Raw genomic sequence first — 26,384 nt, 5'->3', positions numbered from 1 at the left:
GTCGGCAAAGATTAGTTGAAAGGAAGGCGAAGGCGAAGGTTATTCTGGTCTCACTGTATTTTCAACGATTATCTCTCTGTTTTGGGAAAATAAGCTTGACAAGAGATACCACTTGCTGAGATCAGAGCTTAGTGAAAACAAGTTAAAGTTACCTTAGTTATATTTAGTCTTGATGACAAAAATAACTCTTACAGTAAAAATAATAATAATTAAAACTTAAAAAAAATGATAAATACGACAACAACTGTGCATTCATTAACATACATATGTTTTTGCTTGAAAAGGGCAGAAAAGTCATCTGCGGTCCTCGGCTCCTCCAGGGTTTAAACATCGAGTGACTCTCTCCGTTCTGTCCCCCACTCTCGCTCGGTTCCCTTGTTAGAGCAGATTAGAGTTCGTTTGATTTCTCACTCTCACTCTCATTTCATTTTCGTTTCCATTTCCTGAAGTATCGAAACCACTTACTTTTTCTATCATCGATTTGAGGAGTAAAACTGGTGATCTCTTTTACCTTTTAGGAGAAAAACGAGACCACCTATTTGTATCAGGTAAAGATCTTAATCCTTTTTTTTCTTTCACTTTCAAGTGTGATTATACCAGTATATGATGTTGTCGAAAAGTAATTAGGTCAAAATTATTCCAAGATTTGCACCACCAGTATTGTATGTGTTGGGTGCAGTGAATACTTTATTTCCAATATTTGCTTAGGGAGGGCATTGTGCAAAATTATCAACTCTAGTTCCCCAACTCATTGTTAATATTTCCAATTTTAAGCAAAAATGTAAAATTTTTGGTTTAGCTTAAATTGTTGAAGAAAACCTAGGGATTGAATCTGTAATTGCCTCCGTTGTTGTTCTTGTCATCATCATCATCATTATTATCTCTTGGATCAAATGTTGTGCCATTGAATTAACTGCTTCCCTATTAGTTAGAATTGATAATTGGCACATTTGCAATTTGGACTTGAGGATCATCTTTCCGTTTGCACTAGGCTGTCTATCACTTATATGTAGCAACTTTTATTTTTCAGAGTATTTATGCCCTTTACCTTTGCACAGAATCATGGCTGAAAGTGATAGAAACGAACCAATCAACGAGCAAGTAGTTGCGAATATGTACACTGCTATGCGATCTGAACTAAACCAAATTTACTCGAAAATAACTGAACTTGAGATGGATGTGAGTGAGCATTCATTAGTCATCAATGCTATCCAACCGCTTGACCCTTCCAGACGATGCTACCGAATGATTGGAGGTGTGCTGGTCGAGAGAACTATCAAAGAGGTTCTGCCTGCTGTGCAGCGCAATAAAGAGGGCATTGAGGAGGTTATTGCAAGGCTTAATGAGGCTGCTGAAAGGAAGAAAAAGGAAATTGCTGATTTTGAAGCCAAGTACAAGATCAGGATAAGAAAGTCTGACAGTGAAGTAAAAGATGATACTAACAAGAAGGAGGGCTCTTCTCAAGGTGTTCTTGTGGGTCCTGCAGGTTCAAGTGAATGAGAGCTCTCATATACTTTTCCATCTTTATAGTTTATCGGACATGTTTGATCAAGTTTTCCTCACTCTTTTGTGTATGGTGTCCGCGCTATGGACATGTAGTTTGTTGAAGATGGTTGTTTGACTAGCTTATATGAATGAACCTGATTGTGTTTGAAAATGTTTGAATGACAGAGCTGATTTTGAACGAAACCAAAGGAGAAGGCTTTGGTTTTTCTTAGATTTGAAGGTAGGGGATGAGGCTCTTATAACAACTTAGTTTTGTCAGTGTTGCCTGGGCCATTTGCAATCCTTGGAAACTACCTTCTCGAGGTGATTGATGCCTGGTGAATTAGACGATATGCCGAATCTCTACTTGATAAGCAGTGAAGGCTACGAGCAGAGTGTTTTGACATGCGAGGGAGAGAAGTTGGATGGCATGATGGGAGAAAGCGCGTTTAAGAGGACAGTATTTTTCATTGGAAGCTTGGATGTATTGAGTGGCTCTTGGGATCATAGGATGGCAAGGGGTCGGTTGCCTCCTCGTACCTGGTCCTGTAAATTGCCGTTTAGCATGTCAAATGAGTAATGGGATGGGTTATTAGAATTAGAAAAGTGCATGCCCTTGAAATAAGCGGGTAAAGGATTCATACCCATCAAATGTACTATGGGGTGTCTTTAGAGGGCTCACAGTCCATTTTCATTTTCAAAGTTGTTTTTTTTTTAAAAAAATATATATATATTAAAATAATATTTTTATTTATTTATTTATTTTCATTAACATATCAAAATATTTCGAAAATATAAAAAATAATTTTAAATATATTTTTTAAAAAATTTAGCTAATTTCTATTTGGTTCACATTTCCAAACATGACTATCCAAATGATGTTTCAAGAAAATTTTAATTTTTATAAAAAATTTAATTTTTTTATGTTCTTAGTTTGTTTTGATGTGTTGATATCAATAATTTTTTTTTAAAAAATATTATTTTGATATATTTATAAATAAAAAATAATTTGAAAATCAATTATTAACACACTCCTAAACACTTCTTAAAATAACATGCAAATAAAACAATTTTAACATGGAGACACAATTGTGTAGACAAAAAAATATGATCAAAAATCAAAACTAAAAATTAGAATGAAAATAATTTTTTTAAAAAAATTATAGGGACTAAAATGAACATTCATACTTGATTTTTTGTTTTAACGGGGCATGGGTTGGGTATTTTTTTTAGATATAGATTTATCATAAAATTTGTTAAGGAGTAAGGATTGGGTAAACACAGCTTCTTCCTTTTTTTTAAAAGTAGGACTAAAATCATCTCCATCATAAAATCCGGGCTAAATGGATGCTACTTCTCTAAACTTTAACTCATTTGATAACCACTAATTTAGTTTCTAATTTCTTTTTTAACCTCTTTCAAATATCTTATATTTAAAATCAAATCATTACTGTTTTATCCACAAGTTAAAACATTATTCAAAAAAGCATTGTCGAAACCCACCCGCTAAAAAACAAGTACTCCTGATTATGTGAACAGTACCATGGAAGGAGTTTGCAGCAGAGCCAAAAATTCGCTGGTTTCTCTCTTTCTATCTCTGCCACAAAGCAATACCGAATTCAATCCCCCAATCATTCCTCCTAGAATTCGGATGATTCATTCTTAAATTATTAACTAGCCAGGTTTAATTACCAGTTATGGAGTAGAAAGCCTCCGTTTCTCTAACTTCAACAATTCTATCCCAAACCCCACGTGCTCTTGGGCAGTCTCGAAGAGCATGGATGATTGTTTCCTCATCCGTCAAGCAATGACAACAAGAATACACAGTTAATGATTCTTAAGATTCCCTCTCTCGGTAGTTAACATGTTTGTATCATTAATACAACAGCCGTCTCTCCTAGTGGAAATGTCATGCTGGAAGTTAATAATCATCAAGACCTTCTGAAATCAAGAACGAGCTCTCCGGATGTGTCTATGTCTACTGATAGCCAAACTGAAACTATGAAACTTGAGGATGAGATCAATCAGGTTCTCCAGGGGCTACGGGTTTCACAGGATGCTGAATACAAACTTGCAGAGGAACTGCTTTTTGCTCAAAAGAAAACCTTTACCAGCATTTGGACAAAGAGAGGTCTGAATTGGCGAGTCACACGTCAAAAACCAAGCCAGATACTTTGCTGAGTGCCGTATTGAGCAGGGTTGATCAGATAAAGCGGGAAATGATAGGAAACTCAAGGATATGGAAGAAGTGGCCAATGGATTTGGAAGGACCTGTAAAGATATTCTCAAGGAACACTTTGGTTTGGAAGTTGGGAGATAAGGTTAGTCTTTGTCAGACACTCATAAAATTTTGCCGGTGCGCTGTCTTCATGCTTGATCTGATCAGCCGTATATTCTCTAAGTGTACAGGCCGTGGTACTTTTATCTGCGGACATGCAAATGAGCACATATTCAGAGATCTAGTCTTGTTAGTTAGGAAATTTAGTGTCAACAATACAAAGGATGAAATTGGGGCGATTCAAGTGACCTCGGTGCCATGGCATTGAATCAACACAGCGATTCAGAACAATGTTGTATCAAACAAAATATGGTATAAAATGAGAAGTAAACACTTAAGATCTGCAGATCTGACCAAGGGATTTGGAAACACCTGCAAAAAGTAAGCACACGGGTCTAGAAATTGAGAATTGAATCTGACCTTTATGCAACTTGAATGCTGTTTTTGATACTTGTTGGTAATATTCATTAGGTGATGAACGATAACGCGTGAATTTTGGCTCAAACAGGCCTACCCGTAGAGTTCTTCTTTCCCCAGTGCTATGTCGCAGATAAAGCTGCATGAGAATTGGCCACACATGTTGTGAAATAACCACCGTTGACATTTCTTGTCAAAATCTGTAATTTTTGTTTGAAGTCCATTTTGATATATCGTCAAAATAATCTTCACTTAAAGATTTGGGTTTCTAGAGAGAGCTCGATTTATTTGATGACTTCTATTTTGTCCCAGGGGCGGTCAAAGGAACATGGATTACCCAATGAGCAGTCCTCCATAAGTGCTGGGGAAAAAAAATGATTCACGACATGATAAGAGGAATTTAGTACCATTGATTTTGGGGGATCCGCATGTGGAGTCCACTAGTCAAAACATAAACCGTAAGTGTACGTGCCAGTGAATTTTTCTTTAGTTGAATCCCTAAATTTCCACTTGTTTAAACATATAATTTCTAATGAAAATCCCATAGTCTTGACTACGAAAAACCCTTTGGAAGATGATAGCTTTTTCATTTTGTTTTTAATTAACAAAAGAGTTCTGCTGGTTCATTGGAATCTTCAGCAGTTCTTGAGTAATATAATAGGGTAGCCTTTCCCAATTCCTAAATTACCACCTCATGTATCTCAAATTTCGATCCATAATCTCTTAATGAAAGTCTTTAGTTTTAACTATACCGTTAACAAATCAAAAGTTACACCAGGAATCGCTCAGGTTACCCTTTAATACCACGCAAAATCCTCGCATTTCAGTATAGATTCTGGTTTCGAATCTCTTTATCCATGGTCCAACTCGTTCATTCCAGAGGTGCGATTCAAGGAAGCCAATTGCTCTGATCGTCTACTCTAAATTCAGAATCTATATACGAAGGTGTTCCCATAAGTAGTCGTAGCCTTCTCCTTTCTAATATATCAGTAATTGATTCTGTAATAAACTATAGGAAAACCAAATAGGTAGCGTAACAATCCAGAAACTGAAAACCAAGACAACGGGTTGTCTTGCATCCAACTTGACTTTGATCACTTGAGTTGGATAACTACGGCCAAAAGCATAAATCCTCCCCACGTAGTTTCAGTTGAAAAATGTTGACCTTTTCATGCTAATCAAGGGCCGTATATCTGATAGTGATCACTCGAAGCTGCCGTGGTTCGTACACGCGCAGGCCAAAGAGGAGAAGCTTGCTAGTAGTAGATTCTTGAAAGTGGACACTTCTTTTTCCACGACCAGAATTCTCAACGATGACCATACAATGCAGACGCCTTTTTTCTTTAATCCAAAAGGTGGTGTTGACAGGTGAAAATTTTACCTCCCTAATCCCCGTGCAAGAATAATAGTTTCAACTTACATTTCAAAAATTACTGACAATACAAGAACCGATCATTATGTTCGACTTCTCAAAAAGACGCAAAAATTCCAAGCCAAAATTTGACAGTCACTGATGTAAAACGAGGGGAGGGTGTTCCAGCCAACCTAGTCTTCATAAACACAATCATTTCTTCGGTCACATACGTCAAACATAACACCGACACCATTGAATATATAAGAGAGTCTGGCACAGAGAAACCATATATATCCTGCAATCACGTGAATGAATGAACTGTACAAATGAAGCATATGCATCCCACTGAAACAAACATTGCGAGGCACCCAGCACAGTTTTCAAACAAAGTGCACCACGGAGTATCACTAGTGCCAATTGTTGCTAGTGATGCGAGGCAACCAGAGGAGCATTTAGCGCTCATCGCACCCATGTCTATCAAGGGACTCCAAAGAAAAGTATCGTGTATGCATCTCTGGCTTTAAAACAGACAGAAAGGGATGAGGCAGTGCGGCAATAAGTGTCTGAGTATGCAAAATTAACAGGCAAATTCTACAAGGATGCCTAAGAAATCAAGATTTTGATGTTCCTCGTACATGTGAAGGAGTCGACTCATTTCTTTGAGCTTGACACTGCCTTGCAGTTGAAGGCCAAGTTGGCTGATTTCATTTTGTGAAAAGAAAACGCGGGCGTCATGATAAATCAATTACTCAATTTAGTCTAACCATATAATTAGGGCTCAACACAAAAAAAAAAATGTCAAAAGAAGACCACGATGAAGTGTAAAGCTATAAAAATGCATTTGATTTAATAGGAAAATCTTCCACTAGTACAGAAAAATAAAGACATCCAATAAAAATAAAGAAGAAGACATCCAATAATGTGGAATGCCTTGTCAGCCAGGAATACAACGAGAGAGAAAAGTGGTCATTAATCTTTAAAGCTATACAGAGAATAAAAAGAAATGTTAGAGAAAAAGATTTGTCACGCAGAAAAAAGAACAAGTTGACTAAAAGGTATCAAAAGATAATATAATTTACCATTCCTTTACAAAACTTGAAATTCTAGCCGCAGCAGAGATATTATAGTGCTAAACTACAAGACAAATGAAGGAGCTAGGTCCAGAGTAGGCGGCTCTACACGTGGATAAGAAGAACATGTATTCGCAAATCTCAACCACCCAGAGAGGATCAATAGAAGCAGTTTTTACCATTAATGCATGGAATTATGCTTTTGATTTACAATGACTTCAAAAATGCAAGCATGTTTAACACCATCAGTGCTAGGACTTGTAGACCAATCAAAGAAACATTGCCAAGGAATAACATCCAGCTAATCAACGAAAAATGATATGAGAAATCAGAAAGAATACATAGCAAAAGCAGGAAGACATGAAAACATGTAAAAAATCTTATAATAAACATGGAGGCCAGCAATTCCAAAGAGATACTCGATTCAATTCTAAAACTAGCATAAAGGAAAGGCAACTTCAATGGAAGTTAAAAAAATATGAAGCTATGATGCTTAAAAACCAAGTCCAAACACCCAACCAAAGTTCTCAATGATACTCTAATAACAACAACAATCAAGCTGGGTCGGCGATATGGACGAGTCACGTTCCCCGTGCTCATACAATATTAACACCGAATAAAAATGAAGAACTATCCAATACCTGGACATGCCAAAACATAATAAACTAACTAGACTCTCAAACTTTCCAAATTCAATGCTGCTGCTAACACACTCATTATGCACACACAAAATACATAAATAAGAGAAAAGGGAGAAACCTTGATTGATTCATTAATCATCAATAACAAAAGCAAGCACACAAATCCTAGTCCCAAGTCCCAACCACCAAAACATTTAAATCAAAAAGAAGAACAAGAAAAAACTACTTCCAGAAGCTGTTAACATGAGCATGGAGGTCATGAATACGAAACGAATTACTCAATTCAAATCTTAACGTAACAAAAACCAACAGAAAACATATAACATCCAGTTCTGCTCCTCTTATTCTCTACAGCCACATAAGAAATGAAAGCACAGAACAAAAAACTTAGTCTACGATGATCAAAAATCAACCTCTCAACAAAAGTTTTCACTGATAAAACACTAAAATCAAAATGAAAAACTATTTAGTATCGGAGCATGCCAAAACATGATGAACTACCCAGTCTCAAACTTCCATATTCAATGCTACTGCTACCATAATCGTTATCAACACACGCTGACCAGAAAAAGGAGAAACCTTGATTCATTGATCGTCAATAACAAGAGTGAGCATACATATCCTGTTCCCAATCACCAACCTTACAAGACAAAAAAGAAAAAAAAAACTAACTCCCACAACATCATTCATTTAAATTAAAAAAAAAAAAAAGACAGCTAGAGAGCAGTAAATTTTATCATTACCATATCACTGTACAAGCACAAGCCTAGCATTATTATTGTTATTTCCCATACCTCCTCTAAACTCCCCGTTGTTATTATTACCATTCCCTTCCCCCCCCTCCCCCTCTCCTTTTGGCACCGTCACAATCAACTCTCCGTCAGCAAGAACCGCACTCGCGAGCTCCGGCCTGGTGGTTTCCGGTAAACGGAATCTCCACATATCCAACTCTAAATCGTCAAGTGGCGATAATTCAAGATACCCATTTGGCCTAATCACAATTTTAATGACTCCAGGATGGATTTCAACTGTGTGGGCCCTCATATCACCAATGTTATCATCAGTTTCAGCTACAAATCGGAAACAATCGGGATTTTCCTCGATCGACACATCAGCATCTGACCGGAAGGGCAGTTCCAAGATCCGGCTGAATATGTGGGGTAGCCTCCTAAGTTTCTTGTTTTGGAACCCACCTGCAGAAGATGTTAATGGGTAGAATTGGATGGTAATGTTTCTTTTCTTGGGTAATGGGTGAACCTTCATGGTTCTTGATTATTATTTTTTTGGGTGTGTTGTTGGTGGGGGAGATGCAAGAAGTGGGTAAAATAAATAGTGAAATGAAAGATGCTACAAGGATAAAAGAGAGTTTTTTTTTCTAGACAGGAATCAAAATCTTGTTGGGGTTGTGGAGGGGAAAAGGATAAACAAAAAGTTGATCGGTGTTGTTCAATTTATTTGATGTGAGAGGAGAGGAGAAGGGAGGAGAGAACCAGAGGGAAACCCTAAGGCCTAAAGAGAAATGACAGTAAAGAGATGATTATATATTATAGCCCTATTTGCAATATGTGTGCATGTGAGAGATATGAATAGATTCTTTGAGTGCTAAAAAGGGCAAATAATTTTTGTGGAATGGAATTGGATGGGAAATGTTGGGAGGGAATCCATTTTAGGAAAAAAGAAATGAAATCTTCTTTACCTGTGAAGTCTGTGCAGAGACTGAGTGTGCGGGAAGGGGATTCAATGAACAGATAAAATAGAGAATGACATTTTCTTATTACCCCTGCCTTTAACTAAATTACGAGGAATACCATTCTTTTTTTTAAAAAAAAAAACCAGAAAATTAAAGTTTCCTTCTTCTTCTTTTTTTCATTTATATATCCACTGTTTTCTATACAGTGATAAATAGGTGGCCGAGCTGTATCGCAGATTAGGTTAAATTTTTTTTAATACTACGAAAATATATTTATGCAATAATAATTTGATACAATTGATTAAAATGATATAAGATCAAAAGAACCTTTAAAAATAAAAATAAAAGAAAAATATAAAGTTCAAGAATTAATAACTTAATGTCAAAGATAAAAATAAAAAAAACTTCAAAAAATACAACGCTGAAAAGGAGAATCCAGGTCAGCTCAGGGTAACTTGACGAACCAAGAACCCGCGATATAAAATCAAGATAAAAAAACCAAGAAGATGACCTAATAAAAAAACCAAAATTTGACAAAAAAACATTCAAAAAAACCTCAGTCTAGGTTAACTTTACCAAACCATTCATGGAATACCCAAACAATAAGAAAAGTAAAAAAATGACAAAGCTTAAGCTTAAGGGTAAACAATTTAATGCAAGATAATGATAATGAAAAAAAGAAAAAGGTCATAAAAAATTGAGGAAAAAAATTTTAAATCAACCCGGGTTAACTTAACAATCATACCATATGCGACATGAGATCGGGATAAAAAAAATAGAACTCCAAAATAAGGGCCTAACAAAAAAAGGCACAGGGCAAATAAAAAAACATTACAAACAAAAATACAAGTTGACCCGGGTTAGCTTGACTAACCCGCTCTCGAAATAATGAAATAAAAAGAGAAAGGAAAAATGTCAGAGCTTAAGGGTAAATAATTTAATGCAAAATGGTGAAATTGAAAAAATAAAGTCATAACAAATTGAGGGGGAAAAAACGAGTCAACTCAGATTAACTCGATTGATCCACCAATCGCAACCTTAGATCAAGATAAAAAAAAATGTAGACTTCCAAAAAAAAGACCTAGTAAAAAAGATCGAAGTTAAATAAAAAAAATACCGAGTAAGAAAATACAAGCTAACTCGAGTTAACTTGGTTAACTCATACTTGAAATAACCTAACAAGAAAAAAAGTGAAAGAATCGCGTTTCTTAAGAGCCAATCAGTTAATGTTAAAATATGAAATTATTAAAAAAAATCAATTTCATAAGAAAACAAATGAGGGAAAATATATGAGGCAATCATGGTTAATTTGACTAACCTTTTATCCGGGATATAAGATCGTGATAACTCAACAAAAAGAAAAGCGCAAAAAACAATGAAGCTAAGGGGCTTAATAACCTAATGTCAAATGATGAATTTGCAAAAAAATTATTTTTCAATAAAGAATTGACTTGTTGGAAGGCATCTACAAAAAAATAACAAAGTAAAATATCAATCAGTAAAACAATTTAAAACCCAAACAATGTAGATCAAACATGGAATAAAAAATATAAAAAAAGATAATAAGGAGCTAAATTGAAAAACAAAAAACAAACAAACAAAATGATAATTTTTTTAAAAAAAATGAGGGCAAAAATTGGATAAAAAAACCAAATAAAATTAAATGTCGAGGGACAAAATTAAAAAAATAAATAAATCAAGAAAATGATAAGAATATAGTAATCAAGAGAACGAAGACAAAAAATAAATTAAAAAACAAATGCAATAAAATTAAAAGGGACAAAATTGCAAAAAAAAAAAATAATAATCAAGAAAAGTATAAAGCACAAAAATAAGGCGATTAAAAGTAGAGTGATCAAATTGGATTAAAAAAAAATTAAATTGAATAAAATACCTGGGGATAAAATTGAAAAAAATCCAAACTTCAAAAAGCATCAAAAGCCAAATAAGCAGTAATTAAAAGAAGAAGGACAACCTAAAACAAACAATAAAACCAATCAAAAAAAATGACAACACCCTCTCAAATAGTCTTTGTTTTTTTCAAATTACAAGGTTGATTATGTTATTTTATTGTAAAAAAAAAATTATTGAAGAAATCTCTCTATGCATGGATATTTTTTTTCTCCTTCAATAATATTCTCGTAACTCAACTATTAATTTTTTAAAAAGACAAAAGCGCCCTACCCAAGGATTGTTTTTTTTTTTTGTCTTTGAAGGTAAAATAATCATTACACTTTAATAAAAAAACATGTCCCGACCATTTTGTTCCTATTTAATTTTACATTGATGAATATATCCCATGAAAGAGATATTTTTATCCCCAATTGCATGCTTAATCAGTTTTTCTTGGAACAACAAAATCATATCTATACTATTCCATCACATAGTTTCTTGTGTTTTCGGCATGGAGACTGAGCTCATTTATGTTTTTTTTTTTTTAATTAAAGCCAGTCCTTAGCAGTGCATAACATTGCTTAGATCTGATCTAATTTCGACTGAAAAAATCTGAATCACATGGTTGGTAGATGGTAATGGGGGGTTTTGTTGGATTCAAAACTCTTGCAAAAGATTTGCTGCTTGTTTTGGAGCGCTTGACTGCTCTGGAAATTTTTTTAAAAAAGAAGAAGTGATTTTTCTACCTAAAACGCGGCAGGATAATTTTTCAGCACAAACCAATTAGGACAATTTGCATCAATTTAGATTAAATCCATTTATTATATATATATATATATATATCAAGTTGATCAATTAGCGAAAAGAAGATTGTCTGTTGCAGTTGCACATCGATTTTAAACGGAAACATATGGCTAGCAATATGTCCAACATATATAAATTATAATATTGTCACTAAATTTAAATAATTCATTTATTCGTGGCTTCAACGTAGTCCCATGACTACTTTATATATATAATGTAACGTAAGACATGCAATCTGCTCAATGCTCAATCTCATCGTTCATCTCTGTTGTCTTGTGGTGATGATCACAATTCGGATCAAAGATATCCGTAATTGGGACTTCGATGACATAACACACACACACACACCTACATTGCACGGACAAACACATTTAACTAACCTGCACATAAGGTCACTAATCTTTGCCTACGTTATTATTAATTAAAAAAAAAACCTAAAAGGAGAGGAGTTCCAGTGTATGCCTCTTCGCATAATACTATTTATTGAAATAATTTTTTTTTATTTTTTTTTAATATTAATTTATTAAAGATTGAGTCTTATAATATTTTTAATTTAGTCTTTGTGAGATTATCTCATACTTATAATTTAGATCACGAATTTAAAAAGTTAATTCTAGTTTTTTTTAATTGAGAATTGAATTTTATAATTTATTCTAATTTATCTTCTTTCAAGTTATCCTGGTCTCATGATTTAGATCGCGAGTTTGACAAGTTAACCCGGATTGACTTGAGTATTTTGAGTTTTTTTTTTTTAATTTCACCCTTCAACATTGAATTTGTTGGAAATTAAGTTTCGTAATTTATTTTGATTTGTTTTCCATAGGGTTATCATGATCTCATGTGTTGGTTTACAGATTGATAGATTAACCCGGGTTGACCCGAATCGATCTAATATGTTTTCATCTTAATGTTTATTAAAAAAATCTCATCTTAAATATTTATTTTGACTCAAATTATGTTTTTACCGGTCATCCAGGTTATCTTTAAACCTATTAAGATAACCAAATTATATCATATTAATTTCCAAGTATTTTTTTTCAGCTAGAAAAAATATTACCAACACCTGTATATTTTTTTCATGTTATTTTTTTATATCCTAACGCAACATAAAACTAGTTAATTACTATAGTCTATTCGTGGATGGCAACAGGCACAAGGATAATAGATTACTTGTGAATCTTGAACTCATTCTGTGGAGGGGTTCTCTTGTTTAAGATGAAGTTATCGAGACAAGAAAATAAAGGTTCCGTGTTCCTTCCTATAATAAAACCATCGGTAGAGAGTGTTCTCGCGATCACAGAACTCTAATCATTTTTGGTTTGGCTTAAACTTGTCTGTTCGACCAACCGCGTGCGGTAGGTCCTGGAGATGGCTGTAGTTTCTAGCCACTCACAACTTGTCCTTCCTTGAATGGAGGCATTTAAGCCAGCGTCCCCATACGCTCCCGGAATTATACAGCTAACAACAGCCATGTCTTCTTTCAGGCAGCAAATTATAGTCCTTTCCTTTCACTTGATTGGATTTGAACCTTATGCTTCCTACTCTTCAATTATGTGAGCTGAGGCACAATAGGCCATATCACTAGGTTCATACATACTGTTTCGCAACTTTTCATCATCTCTGTCCCTACCCAGAAACAAGGCATTGATACGTGTAATGGCAAGAGCATGCTTGTGGTCAGCAACCGCTAAAATTAGACATCACCTCAGGCAGATATGTTTCCATCCCATGATTGTAAACATTACCAAAATGATCTCCTTGACAAATTGCTACCATCATCATCTGCACAATGCATTTTGTGGTTTGGTCATTATAACGCTCCACTATCTTAAATTCACAAATCTGGCAACTGTTCGAACATGATCAGTTCCTGCAATGCTTAATGCCTATCTACTTTCCATCATAGCAACATGCCGCATATAGACGTTCATGGTCATCAGAGTTGCTTATAGAGTTAATGGAATAATGCTTACAAAAATTATCTGACAATTCCAGTTTAACAGTAGGCTTATGTGACACTTAAGAAAGGTTTGGATTTGAAAGGGCATTCTCTCTGGTTCGCTCCAAGTCATTCATTGACCTTAAATCTACAGTGGTTGCAAATGTTCGGAGTCCAAAGACGTTTCTCGATGGCGCATCCGACGCCTATGATGAGATCTTTTCTGGCTACGATTAAGTACCCTGGCAGGTTTACCTGAGGCACCAGGGTGATGGATTTCCTCCACAGATGCCATGAAACCAAAAATACTTTCTAGAGGGTCTTCCATTACATCAGCACCAGGTTTCATCTAGAACACAAGGATAAGATTAGATGATGTGATAACCAAGAAACCATTACAATCTTCAAGCAAGAATTTTGATATTGGACATGGATGCTCAAGAAGAATAGACAAATAGTTATTGAAGTATAACTACATCTCTCACCCTTTTTCTTAGTTTTTCCCTTGTTTTTCCTATACCAAAGTGAAAGACAGTAGAAAAATAAATTCAAAGCGATTGAAAAGATCTGCAAAGAGCAACTTTATGAGCATGCTCCCCAACACACAAAAAAGAAAGAAAGAAAAGAAAACAAAGAAAGAAAAGAAAAAAACAAAACAAAACAAAACACAACAAAGCCTAGCCTAGCCTGTAACAGATGCAGTTGCTTGTTCATAAAAAATTTCAGTAGGTACAGTTGTTGTCCTTCCATCACAAAAGTACCTGAGGAAAACTTTCTTACCTGTGGCAAGCAACTAATGTATCCCAAGCTTGGTACCAAATCCCTACAAATTCACTTTTAAGGCCTAATATGCTCTAAAATCATACCTCTTCCAGCAGAAAAGCTTACTACAGTAAACAATGGATCAACTACAGAATGTATTGACTCGTTGAAGGAGTAGAAAATCTTGTCCGGTGCTGCCGACAATCCTGTCCAAACTGGGGAGAAGGTTACCTCCTTTTCCATGAGAGTGCATTTGTTAAGTCCCAGTCCAGGCCCAAAGCCCTGGCTGTTTCCCCATGACTCCATATTGAAAACTATGGTTCTGAGATTTTGCATAAATGCCAAGTCTTGCCTGGTGGATGCTTATACATGCACTTAACCGCATAATTTTCTCCACAACATCTTGGCTAGTCTCATTTTCAAATATGCTGAGATACTGGGATTTTCACTTCTCTTCCCCCCTAATACTGCCCTCCCTATCCTCACTCTACAGTTTCTGCTAGAGGATGTAGAAGCCAAAAAAACAGCCTAATTTTTGTTTGCCCAAGAAGACCACGCAACTATGAGTTAGTCTACCCACAGCAACAGAAACATAATGAGAAAGAAGCAGCATCTAAATGTTTCATCAGATATCCAATGGATATGAATTATTCCTCATGATTCAGATTTTCTACCTCTAGATGTTTCTGCCTTCAGTGTATTGATGGAATAGAAAATAAAGCTCCCTAACAAATTCCAAATAAGCAAGGGTTTGTTAAACCAGTTCATAAAATGAGTAAGATTTGTTTTATATATGATTTTTTCTTTTGAAGGCCTCTTCTTTTTTCCACATTTATCTTGCATTGCCTGCTAAATCGAATGTATGAAAAAAATTGCATGTGAGGACCAAAAATCAAAACTATGAAAATCAATTGGTGACACTTCTAGTTGCAATATTAGGGATGTTTATCTGCAATTAAATACACTGTTTTGCATGTTCACTCCTGACTTTATTATGACTCCAAAAGCCAGTAAAGTAGTCATGCCAGTGTTCAAATAGGAATATTTGGTCATTGCACTTACAGGAACTTTCTTGGACTCCACATCAGCCCTTTCGACATCAGAGTCAACGTGGGAAACATTGTGGGAAACATTGTGGGAATCACTGTCATGCGTTCTTTGACCATAAGCAACATCATCAACAAAGAAATTCCGATTTCGATGCCTTATTATTGGCCTGTCTGAGTTTGAGTCAACAAAAACATTCTCTGAATAGAAATGCTTATTCAAACGATGCATTGACCAAGGATCATCTCGATATTTATTTGCCATTCTGTCATTAGGAATATTATTCATCACTAATCAATAGATAATGATTCCTCAAGCAATGGAGCACAGATGTTGGTGAAATGGAATGTAAGGGAAAAAATGGAAAATGAAAAGGCAAAGAAAGAAATGCTTGACAGAGAGGAAGATAACTACTAGATACATTAATTATACTAGAAAAGACAGTACTCAGCATTTAATAAGAGATTCATCACAGTCTGGAGAACTGCTATTTATGTCACAGATACTTATCTTAGGATCATTGGTGAAGATTCAGACAATTAGCTTGGAAAGTTAGGAAAAAATAACCACATATACTTTTAAACTAGCTGGCCTAAAGCACCTCAGCAATCATGTCAGTTCTAGTGGCCAACAAAAATATAATTTCAGACAAACTAAGGTTAACTTAGTTATTTAACAATGTTGACTTGTCAGTTTTTAGAGAAGTTTGATTTTGTAACACCCAAACAAGCACAAATGATTTCAGCAAATAAGAGGTTTTCCTATTCACTTGATCTATCAATCTCAATCTTCTTGCAGAAAATTCAGGTTACAACTAAGTTCACCGGACACATAAACCAAAATACTCTGCAACTAATACACAACACAGCTAGTTAATTTGGCTTGACAACATGCCAGTTCCTTCAAACAGGAGAACATCAATATATTCTAGTACATTGCAGAAAACAAGAAAATTTCACTACAAACAAGCAAGGTGAGGAGACCTACATATTTGCTAACTCCTTCTGCAACCGACTTCCATCCATAGCAAGAATATGATCAACACAGGTATCCAAAGACTTGTTAAATCTCCAGAATCCAAATAAAGCAGCAGCACCTGCATATAGGCAAAACTTACAGATTTTTGTCATGTAAACCGACAATATCAACAAAAAGACACTAGTCCAAGGCCTTAACTGCATAACCTCCTGAAATGTTGGCTTGAGCAAACCGACTTAGCTTCCATGTTGCTGCCAGAATGCTACAAATGATCAAATAAGCAGCAGCAGTAGACTAAGATGATTCTGATGGCAGCGACAAATTCAGATTACCAAGTAAAAGAACAACATTAACAGCAGGAGAATGAAAACCAGCAGAAGAAGAGCAGACAAGCACGATGTTCTGTTTTGACCCCGGCGATTTACTGATTGGGCATATCTATATGCATAAAGAAGTATTAAAATAGATACCTGCCCAAGCAACAGCGGCACCGGTAATAACACCGGCCGTAAATTGCCTAACAGCCTTAGACTTGCATGTTTGAAGTATGTTCGCTTCTTCGAGTGTCAATGCCTCCTGTAGGAATTAACCAAAAAAAGAAACCCACCATGTGTTCACCCTATAAAAGCTTAACAAAAGGTTCTATTCTCATAAAAAGAAAAGAAAAGGTGGAAGGGGAAGGATTGAGATTTAGGGAGTAGGATCACTTACAAAAATCAAAGAAAGGGAGGAACCCATCTGTATTGGAGAAGATAAAAGAGGGTTAGAAGAGAAAGAGAGGATTTTATAACTTACCTTTTGGGACTTGAGGAGTTGTTCAAGATCAAATAATGCTTCGCCCATTTCCTCTAAAGTTCTTCCTTCGATCTCCTGTTTAATTTAATTGCAAACACACAGAATGTCACTGCCCACTGCTTTGCTGTCTGCGCTGCAGGTCTTGAAATTGCTGATGTTCGCTCGCATATAAGCAAGTATTGTATAATCTTCCAAATTGGAAGAGATGGTCTGAGAAATTACCGGGCCAGGCCCAAATTACAATGAGCCGATTAGACCAAATATCATTACTTTTTCCGGCCCAAACGAAATAAATATGAAACCTTCCCTGCTCCCGCTCCTCCCAACCAAGAAAATGTCCGCCCACGCCCACGAAAATACGTGTCCCGCTCATTTCCACCACCCTACACCCAGCTGACAGCCCTCTCCTCCTCCTCCTCCTCCGCCAACACCAACACCAACACCACCTCCACAACCCTCTCCCACCTCAGACAAATGCACTCAGCTCTAACTTCCCTCCTCCTCAAACTCCTTCCCTCCTCTTCTTCCCTCGACTACGCCCTCTCCGTCTTCACAGACCTCCCCACATGAGACAATCCTCTCTCCAACAAACTCTTCCGCTATTTATCTCGCATCGCCGAGCCTGAAACCGCTTTTTTAGCATATGAGAAAATAAGTTGAAGATGGCTTGCTTGGTACTGACAGTTTTAGCTTTCCTTCATTGCTGAAGGCAGCTTCCAGAACTTCTGGGTTGATTGAAGGGAAGGAGATTCATGGGATTGCGGCTAAATTGTGTTTTGATAAAGACCCTTTTGTTCACATGGGCTTGGTGGGTTTGTATGCTGCTTTTGACCGGATTTTGAATGCACGTTTGGTGTTTGATAAAATCTCTTATAGGGATGTTTTTGCTTAGAGTATTATGATTGACGGTTACAGATATTTACACTGAAGTTTAATTCTTTCGGTTGCTGAATTAGATATCTTTTTACTGATGTTAGTTTATTAACAGGTACTATCAGAGTGGACTTTATGATGATGTGTTGCAGCTTTTTGAAGAGATGAGGAATTCCAATTTGAAGCCAGGTGAAAAGGTTCTGTCAACACAATATTGGCTTCTGGTCAATCCCGAAATTTAAGTTGTGAAAAAGCAATAAATGATTTCATTATTGGAAATAATATTGTGCTTGATACTTATTAACAGAGTGCGCTGGTTACCATTTATGCAAGCTGTGGCTGTTTGGATATTGCTGAAGAATTATTTACTAAGATCTCAACAAAGAACTTGGTTGTTTTAAGTTTTAACAGCCATGGTTTCTGGGTATTCGAGAGTTGGGAGAGTTGAAGATGCTCGCTTTGTTTGTTGCCATATGTATGAAAAAGACTTGGTTTTTAACAGACTTGGTTATGCTGAGAGTGATAAGCCTCAGGAAGCTCTTAATTTATTTAGTCAAATGCAAGTTTTGGGAATCAAACCTGATCAAGTTACTATACCGAGTATAATTTCCGCCAGTGCTCGTCTTGGTATTCTAGATCTCTTAGTGGGCTGATGAGTGAGGGAAAAAGGTCATGCATCCGAATAGTTAAGAATCTCAAGTGTTTGTGAGGACTGCATACCTTTATAAAGTTGGTCTCGAAGGTTTATGGGATGGAGAATATTGTTAGAGACAGGACTCGATTTCACCTTTACACCTTTACAAAGCTGGCGTGTGCTCTTCTAATGACTATTGGTGATTTTGTTTTCACCTATCTGTATAGAAATTGTTCCTAATGGAGGTAGTTTACAAATTTGGATCTGAACAGTTGAAGATCCTGTGGTGCTTGTTCATACACATTGTTCCTGTGAATACACGAGGAAAAGAACTTACTCAACCGTGGAAAAGAAAAGGTAAAAATCAATTAGACCTTTGTGAAAAAAAGGTAAAATCCAATATCAATTGGAGATTACCTTTTCAGCAAGAAAAATTAGAAACACTGGTCATGTAGTATCAGTTCAGCGTGTACAATTCCAATTTAGAATATTAGAAATTGAAATTCTTGTCATCTTAGAATATCCAAACATCACTACGCACTTAGAAAATGAAATTAAGATTCAAGCAAAAACATGACAAGGAACTTGAAATGAAGGGAAATGGTCCTTGATACCCTTAGGTTTTTGTCTTTCTTCTCACAAGCAATGAGAACTGGAACTGTGCTGGAGGAATTAAGGCACCGCGTCTTCTATCAATATATTCTCTCTAAGTTGGGATGATCTTGACACGGTCTTTTACTGTAGAGACACTGTATTGGCGCTCAAAATCAGAGAACAACCAGAATCCTGGATTCATGCTTTTCAGAGCTCGTGACATTCTGTATTTGAAGACCCCTGCTACTGCTGAAAACAGCATTGAGTTATCCAACATCAACCTACTCTCATACTCCAGAATCCATGTATTGGGATCTAATTGGACAACAGAGGCAGCCCAATTCCTGTGAACCCAAGAAGTGTTGGCTTTTCGAATTGAGTAGCCAATCTTCCCGTCAGACCACTTTAAAACACAAAAAAAAAATATATATATCATGAATTTGATTGACAAAGGTAAACCATCTACTATTGTAATTGTCATAAACTGCTACTAATTAGAGAAGATGCACATGCAACAAGATTTTGGGTTTACCTCTGTAACTCTGCCTGACAACACTGTAAATGATCGTGAAAAAAATTCTGTTTTGAGCAATCCTCCAGTTTGCAAAGGCCAGCCCCATATGCTCACCTCTTCCACTGCTGACTTGTACAAGACGCACCGTGAATTCAAAAGCAGCCCATCCTGCAGTTCATACTTATTCATGATATTATTGCGTTGAAAAATACCTCACGAATCTTTGAGCGAAATTTTTTAATTAATTCAGAGTTTAGGCAAATGAAACCTTGTTGATTTCCCATATTGAATTCATAAAGCTGCAATTTGAAACCTTCCCATCGGCAACAAAATCTTTCAATTCACTCTGCAAAAACCTTAGCCTCCGATTCGAATCTTGTACAACCCAAGATCTCTCACCAATACTTCTAATCATATCAGATGAAAACGCAGGCCTTACAACCCTACAAACCCCCCAAGAAAACCCATTTTCCACACCATAAAGCAAGCTTAATCCCCAAACCAGGCTAAAAAAAACACCCCAAAAACCAAAAGGCCGCGGTTCTTTCTTCTTTTCTTTCTTTTGATTCAGAGTCAATCTTGCTGTTGATTTGAGTGTTGGAGAGTCCATTTTAGGACAAGAACTTGATCTCGGTGTAGAGATAACTGAAGTATCAAAAGAAAGGGGAGAGCATTCCATGTTGGCGCGTGAAGAAGAAAGCTTGGCGAGAGAGGACTTTTGAATGCTGACTGGCATGAGGTCAAGGGTAGCATTGATGCTAACTAAGCAAATATCACAGTTGCAATTGGCACCTTTTCTGCAACCAGGGAAGTAACAGCTATCTCTTTCTTCCATGGCCGTGCTGTTAGTGTTGGTGGTGCTTGATTTCATGGAGAACAGTGATGTTATCGTGCTGTATGCTTTCATAGCTGAATTAACTGTTTCTGCTTGTTTGGTCAAGAAGAGAATTTTAAGCGAGGAGGCGATTAGGAGACTGTTTGAAATTTGAATACAACGGTCATGTACGGGCGATTTTACGAGCACACTTAAGCTCTACAAAATGACTGAAATAGCCCCATTACCTTTTGTTTTCTTCGCAATTTCCTTTCCTTTCCATTTCCCTTTCCCTTTGTCTAAAGGAATAAAGAAAGCAAAGAAAAAGAAAAGGGTTATTGTTACTGTAAGTTTTTTCTACCTTCAAATTTTTACCCTCCTTCCTCCTCTCTTTCAACAGTTAAAGTTTATCCATCTAGGTGGTGGCCTAGTGGTAAGAGCTTGGGACTAAGGAGTTTGCTCCCTCTTAGGTCTCAGGTTCAAACCCTATGGCTGCTCATATGATGGCCACTGGAGGCTTACATGGTCGTTAACTTCAGGGCCCGTGGGATTAGTCGAGGTGCGCGCAAGCTGGCCCGGACACCCACGATAATAAAAAAAAAAAAAAAAAGTTTATCTCCCAATTCTAATCATTTAGGAATTAGGAGCGGTTCGATGATGCGGTGGAATTCATGTTTTATGATTTAAAAAAAAATTATTTTAATATTTTTAGATTGTTTTAATGTTCTAATATTAAAAATAATTTTTAAAAATAAAAAATATTATTTTGATATATTTTCAAACAAAAATTAATTTAAAAAATAATTATTATCACAATTTTAAACTTTCTTAATTTTAGATTATTATTAAATTTCCCGCCTCACTTTGTGCAGTAAACTACTTTAATTATTACCCCAGCAATGCTTTACCTCGTAGCAAACATCTTCCAATATTTACAAATGATCTAGATCCGTGACTTTCTTGGAAGTGAGATTAACATCACACTTACCAATGTAAAAAAAATTATTCGAGGTTAGATTTCATTACTCGTATAAGTAAATCTATAACTTACATATAAAAATATAAATTTATTAACCGAGGCATTTAATTCAATTAATTATCTTTGTCCCACGTCACACTTTTTAATATAAAAATGATTCGAGATTAAATTTCATCACAAATAGATATAAATTTCATAATTTTATATCAAATTACGAACTCTATCAAAATATTTAATTCAACTAAAATATTTGACTACATATTCAATCCAGTTTTGGTCTAAATACACTAACATCATATGACCTATAGAGTTGTCTTAAGAAATCAATTAAGAAATATTCTCCAGAATTTAATAAATACATTAATTATCCTATAAAAAGAAAAGGAAAAGGAAACATGCGCTGGTTAATTCTTCTTCTGTGCGAATTAGTAGTTCAACGAATAATTCCCAATTTAAATTGATGAACAAATAAACCAGAGCCCTGCCGCAGTTCGATCTTGATAACGCTAATTCCAACAATCTCTCTGGAAAAAAACGAGGTGCGTATTTTAAAGTTATCTGCATCTGCTTTATGCTAGTAGAAATGAAGACCGCATGGGGTTTGATCAGAGGTCAACCTTTCTCAAGGTGCCAGAGCACACTCTGAGTATTCGATCGACACCTGCACCCTTTTCCATTTCTTTTTCCTGTCCTAGAATCTTACAAAGATATATGTATTGACGGGACAATGTACATTTGTCTGCAATGTAAACAGGAACAGAAATAATGTCAAATGTTCTTATTCCCTGGGGAATCAGGCATCTATCTCACGTCTGATAATTAATGGTGCTCCTTACGGAAACGAAGCAATCTTTTTGGGCACTGCCAGCTCGTATAAGTTCTGGAATCCAATTCGAGATGTCAAGCCATGACAACAAAACCAAAATGCACGGTGCGGTGCGGTGCGGGTTAATGCAAAACAGACACCTGTTATAGATTGAACGCAATGCCAGTTTCAAACGACCGAGATGTTTGACCTATTCTTAGACTGGAATCATAATACCTAATCACATGGAAAATGATTGATTTAGTGATATGTAATTGGTCTTACCTCCACTCGAGGATGCTGCTTGCTGAGGCTGTACTATTTCTTATACTTAAAAAATGGTTTAGTATTGCGATTGTTTTTGCTTTTTGCCCTTTAAAAAAATTGTTTGGTTAATTAAATTGTATAATCGTGCCTCCAACTCTGATTTTATAGAAAATAAAATAATATTACTATAATTTTAATTAATATCAAACACACAAGTAAACTGATAATTAGTGAGATGATCTTGGATTGTTGGAGTCGAAGATTTCCGGGGCACACACATTTATTGGACATGTGAAACATTGATGTTACATGTAATGCATGAGTGTCTGTTTGACTATGTGGGGACCTACTACTTTAATCCCCTCGCTCATTTCCCTCGCCTTGCCCTGGGGTTGGCATCGGACAAAGAAAGCTGTCTTCATCACGAGAACTAGTTACGCTTAATTAACCAAAATATTAAAGCCCAATTTTGGAGCAGATTAGATGGCGCATTAGCAAATCCGATGATCATAATTTGATCCATCAAACAGCTAACTTGAACTGCTATGTCAATCCGGAGCAATGAACATGTCGGAGATTTTTTTATAGAATTACTTCGTCGTCAATCACCAGTTATTGTGGAAGAAATTATACCCTAGCTTAAATAATTGGAGCCCTTATATAATATAATATAAGCATGATGTCGAACTAGTACCCTTTTTAGTCTTAAGTATTGTGAATAATTATAATTAGCGTGTCACCATTTCTTTTAACCTCCTCGTAAACATGTATTGGGAAGTTGACTCGTACTTCTGTATTAAAAAAATATAAGATTTCTTCATGGTTGTTTTTCAGGAGCCAGCAGAGCCAGGTGAGAAAAAACATACCCGTGGCATCAAGAAACCAAAGGGCTATTTGTTTGTACCATTTCAGTTACTGTTATTTATTTATTTGAGTTCCTATGAGTCGACCGCTCAACATAAAATAACGATGGTATCACTAAATGAATTTAAAATGTTAAATCTCTGCGTTTCACTAAGCAACATTTTTTTTTTATTAGCGTTAATTTAAAGGATGAACGGAAGAAATCTCAAACTTTTCAGGCATGACTACCTGCCCGGCAATGGTTAATTAGTTTCTTGGATGGCTTGGGGGGTGAGGGGTGATAATGATATAAGCCAGAGGAATGAAAAACTCTCAACTCAATTCATAGAACCAGTGTTCACGCTGAGTTGAGAAAGGAAAAAAGGGTTTCTTTCATACCACCTGATCAATTAATATGAACTTCGGGTTTTCCCTTCAAAATCTCTGCCTCCTTGCCCCTTAGCGAAGAAAAAGTGATGAAAAGCATACCAAAGATCAAGCGAACAGTAAAACTACGAAGAAGCCTCGAAAGACTAGCTATCAATATTATTTCTGCGAGGAAGAGTCCTCGATCTCCTTAATTTTATTTATTTTTTGTTCAATTGGTACAGTTTTGTGGTTGCCGACCTTGAATACTTCTTGGAAGAAGATTTTGATGAAGACAAGTCTCCTGACCGTCTTCTCAGCATCTGCCTCATACCATCAGCAACTCTAACTGCTGGATTCGAATTGAATTTACCACAAAATGACATGTGAGCTCTCACAGCTTCTTCCATTCCAGATTGCGTTTTACCCCTGCTAACTTCATCTCTAACAGCTTCTGAGCACAATCCACATAGCCACTTGCCATCAAATTTGGCCTTCACTTCACTAATATATTCTTGGGTGCAATCCTCTTTCAGTTCACAACACTCACACTGGACCGATTCAATCTCCATATCCCTTTCTTTTTCCCTGCTTGAAGAGGTTTATGAATGAGAAACAGAACTCGTTTCAAGTAAAGTGATGGCGGCAAAAGTACGGTATATAATTACAGGTGCTTTGATATGACTGAAATGATAAAACAGAAGTGGGTTTCTTTTCTTAATTTCTTTGTGATTGACGGACTTCTTTGGCACAAGAACTCAGTGTGTGTTGTTCGGTGTTATGTGAGAGCTTTTATGGTTGGTTTGGAAGAGAGAGGGCTTAGAGCAGGGAAAGCTGCCATAATTTCCTCCATGTTATAAGGGACATGGAGCAGTGACAATTGAGACAAGGTGGTCGGAGGGGCCTCAAGACTTGCCCTTCCTAGAATTTAAATCTAAATTCAGAGGACTTCAAGTCTTCAATAAAACCATTCTTTTTAGCCCTTTGTCATTTTGTTCGTAATTATAAGTTCTGACACTTGTAGTAGTTTTTCTTTATTTGATTGACAGTTACATTCGGTTGGTGTTTTGAATAGGGCTTGTCTTGGCTAGTGGCTTTACATGACTTGTCTGTCTCTGGCTCGGAACTTTTTAGGCTAGGCCTTAGCTTGCCCTCTGGGCTTAGGGTTGTTATTTTTCTCTGTTGTCGGTACACTGGGGCTTGTTTCTTTTCTTAGAACGGGATCGTGTTTAATGGATATTAGTTAAAATTTAATTATTATTTTAATATACTATATTAAAAATAAACTTTAAAAAATAAAAAATACATAATTCTAAATAAAAAAACTAATTTTAAAAACAACCACAGCCACCAGACATAAATTTTATTAAATACTCATCCAATCCTGCTCGTGTTCTAGCGTTGTGATTCAATGAATACGCTTTGATTGTATCAAAACTTACTATAAAGTCAAAATCACTATCACACTTTATTGACTAACTGGCCCTGGGGTGGTTCAACAGCCAATGATGGATCCAATGGAGATGAATTTGCTATGGTTATCTGTTAAAAAAAAAAAGGATTGTTGATAATGTGTGTGTGTATGTGCTCCCGAGAGAATTGAAACAGCACTCACAAATATACAGTGCGGTTTACTTTCTAGTTTCTCGTTATAAAAGTATTTTTTATTATCTTGTAATATTATTATTTAAACATAAGGATAGTAGATAGAAGAAGAAGAAGAAGAAGAAGGTGTCACGTTATCGATCCTGGAAGAAGAAAATATAATACTGACCTCAGCAAACCACAAATGTGATCATAGACGGCCATTTACATTTACTGGTTACTGAGTTTTGCTATTTACGAAATGATGAGATGCAATTTTGAACAAAAAAATATTTTTGTTGTCTTTGATGAGAAAAAGGTACCAGTACTGTTTATGTCACGCAAAGAATTCTTAGTTGATTATGAACCATGAAATGATTTTTACTTGATATATTGTAATGATTTCTTATTAGCTTGTAAACTTAGTGACGAGACATAAGCTAGCTTAGCAGCAAAACGCAGCAGAACCCTCAACAAAATCCAGGACCGGTTGTGCCTCTCTCCTCGATATATATTAGTCATGCGTCCCTCCTCGAATGTTATGCTCCTCGACATATATAAACCGTGACTATCTAAAAGCATTTGGTATGCTTTGATGGATGAATAATACATCCCATTTCAATGAACAACTGATAATGATGTCTCGGAATCTTATATACTTGAGAATAAGGTTTTTTTGATAATGTTCATTTAAAAAAATTTTATTTTCGAAATAATTTTTTTTTTCTTGATAAGTATCTTTGAATATTTTAAAAAAATTCTCCCTATAATACGATTAGTAATCTTATAGAAAAAAAAAATACTAGAGAATATTAAATTCTAAGAAAAAGGTTGTTTTTATATTGAATATGGATTTATTTTTTAATATAAAATCTTGAAGTTTTTATCTGAGTAGTTCCAGTATTTATAACTTATAAAACTTATTTTTTTCTTGAGTAGGGGGGCTTAAGAATCATTT

The 26,384-nt window shown here is 35.8% G+C and overlaps 5 protein-coding genes across 9 annotated transcripts; 1 reads left to right on the top strand and 4 right to left on the bottom strand.

Annotated features, from left to right (window-relative positions):
- The first annotated feature begins 71 nt into the window (after positions 1-71).
- Positions 72-1,657, top strand: LOC133704525 (prefoldin subunit 2). Of its 3 annotated transcripts, none has more exons than XM_062129372.1 (3): positions 239-393; positions 519-548; positions 1,059-1,657. In XM_062129372.1, exon 3 carries the CDS (start codon positions 1,063-1,065, stop codon positions 1,498-1,500), a length of 438 nt encoding a protein of 145 aa, XP_061985356.1. In that variant the 5' UTR covers positions 239-393; positions 519-548; positions 1,059-1,062; the 3' UTR covers positions 1,501-1,657. The 3 variants fall into 3 exon arrangements, 2 of the variants coding, with proteins under 2 accessions (XP_061985356.1, XP_061985355.1); XM_062129371.1 differs by having other exon boundaries at positions 240-393; positions 1,031-1,657; XR_009844079.1 differs by having other exon boundaries at positions 72-548; positions 1,233-1,431.
- A 6,147-nt stretch (positions 1,658-7,804) lies between these two features.
- Positions 7,805-8,994, bottom strand: LOC133704174 (uncharacterized). Its single transcript, XM_062128940.1, has one exon. The coding sequence runs from the start codon at positions 8,506-8,508 to the stop codon at positions 7,993-7,995; it is 516 nt and encodes a 171-aa protein (XP_061984924.1). The 5' UTR covers positions 8,509-8,994; the 3' UTR covers positions 7,805-7,992.
- A 4,558-nt stretch (positions 8,995-13,552) lies between these two features.
- On the bottom strand, positions 13,553-17,336 carry LOC133705688 (uncharacterized). Of its 3 annotated transcripts, none has more exons than XM_062131032.1 (6): positions 17,070-17,334; positions 16,829-16,934; positions 16,565-16,609; positions 16,368-16,476; positions 15,396-15,645; positions 13,553-13,920 (listed from the first exon to the last, which is right to left on the bottom strand). In XM_062131032.1, exons 1-6 carry the CDS (start codon positions 17,199-17,201, stop codon positions 13,720-13,722), a joined length of 843 nt encoding a protein of 280 aa, XP_061987016.1. In that variant the 5' UTR covers positions 17,202-17,334; the 3' UTR covers positions 13,553-13,719. The 3 variants fall into 3 exon arrangements, with proteins under 3 accessions (XP_061987016.1, XP_061987018.1, XP_061987017.1); XM_062131034.1 differs by having other exon boundaries at positions 17,154-17,333; XM_062131033.1 differs by lacking the exon at positions 13,553-13,920 and adding an exon at positions 13,975-14,861 and having other exon boundaries at positions 17,070-17,336.
- Positions 17,337-19,094: 1,758 nt separating this feature from the next.
- Positions 19,095-20,746, bottom strand: LOC133705687 (uncharacterized). Its single transcript, XM_062131030.1, has 3 exons — positions 20,037-20,746; positions 19,787-19,936; positions 19,095-19,657 (listed from the first exon to the last, which is right to left on the bottom strand). Exons 1-3 carry the CDS (start codon positions 20,673-20,675, stop codon positions 19,367-19,369), a joined length of 1,080 nt encoding a protein of 359 aa, XP_061987014.1. The 5' UTR covers positions 20,676-20,746; the 3' UTR covers positions 19,095-19,366.
- Positions 20,747-23,989: 3,243 nt separating this feature from the next.
- On the bottom strand, positions 23,990-24,839 carry LOC133706066 (uncharacterized). The gene has a single exon (XM_062131584.1). The coding sequence runs from the start codon at positions 24,412-24,414 to the stop codon at positions 24,064-24,066; it is 351 nt and encodes a 116-aa protein (XP_061987568.1). The 5' UTR covers positions 24,415-24,839; the 3' UTR covers positions 23,990-24,063.
- Between the last annotated feature and the right edge of the window lie 1,545 nt (positions 24,840-26,384).

This window comes from Populus nigra, chromosome 10 (genome assembly GCF_951802175.1).
Source record: "Populus nigra chromosome 10, ddPopNigr1.1, whole genome shotgun sequence".
Taxonomy (NCBI): Eukaryota; Viridiplantae; Streptophyta; class Magnoliopsida; order Malpighiales; family Salicaceae; genus Populus; species Populus nigra.
Note: the sequence above shows the minus strand (reverse complement) of the source record. Positions and strands in the feature narration are given on the sequence as shown.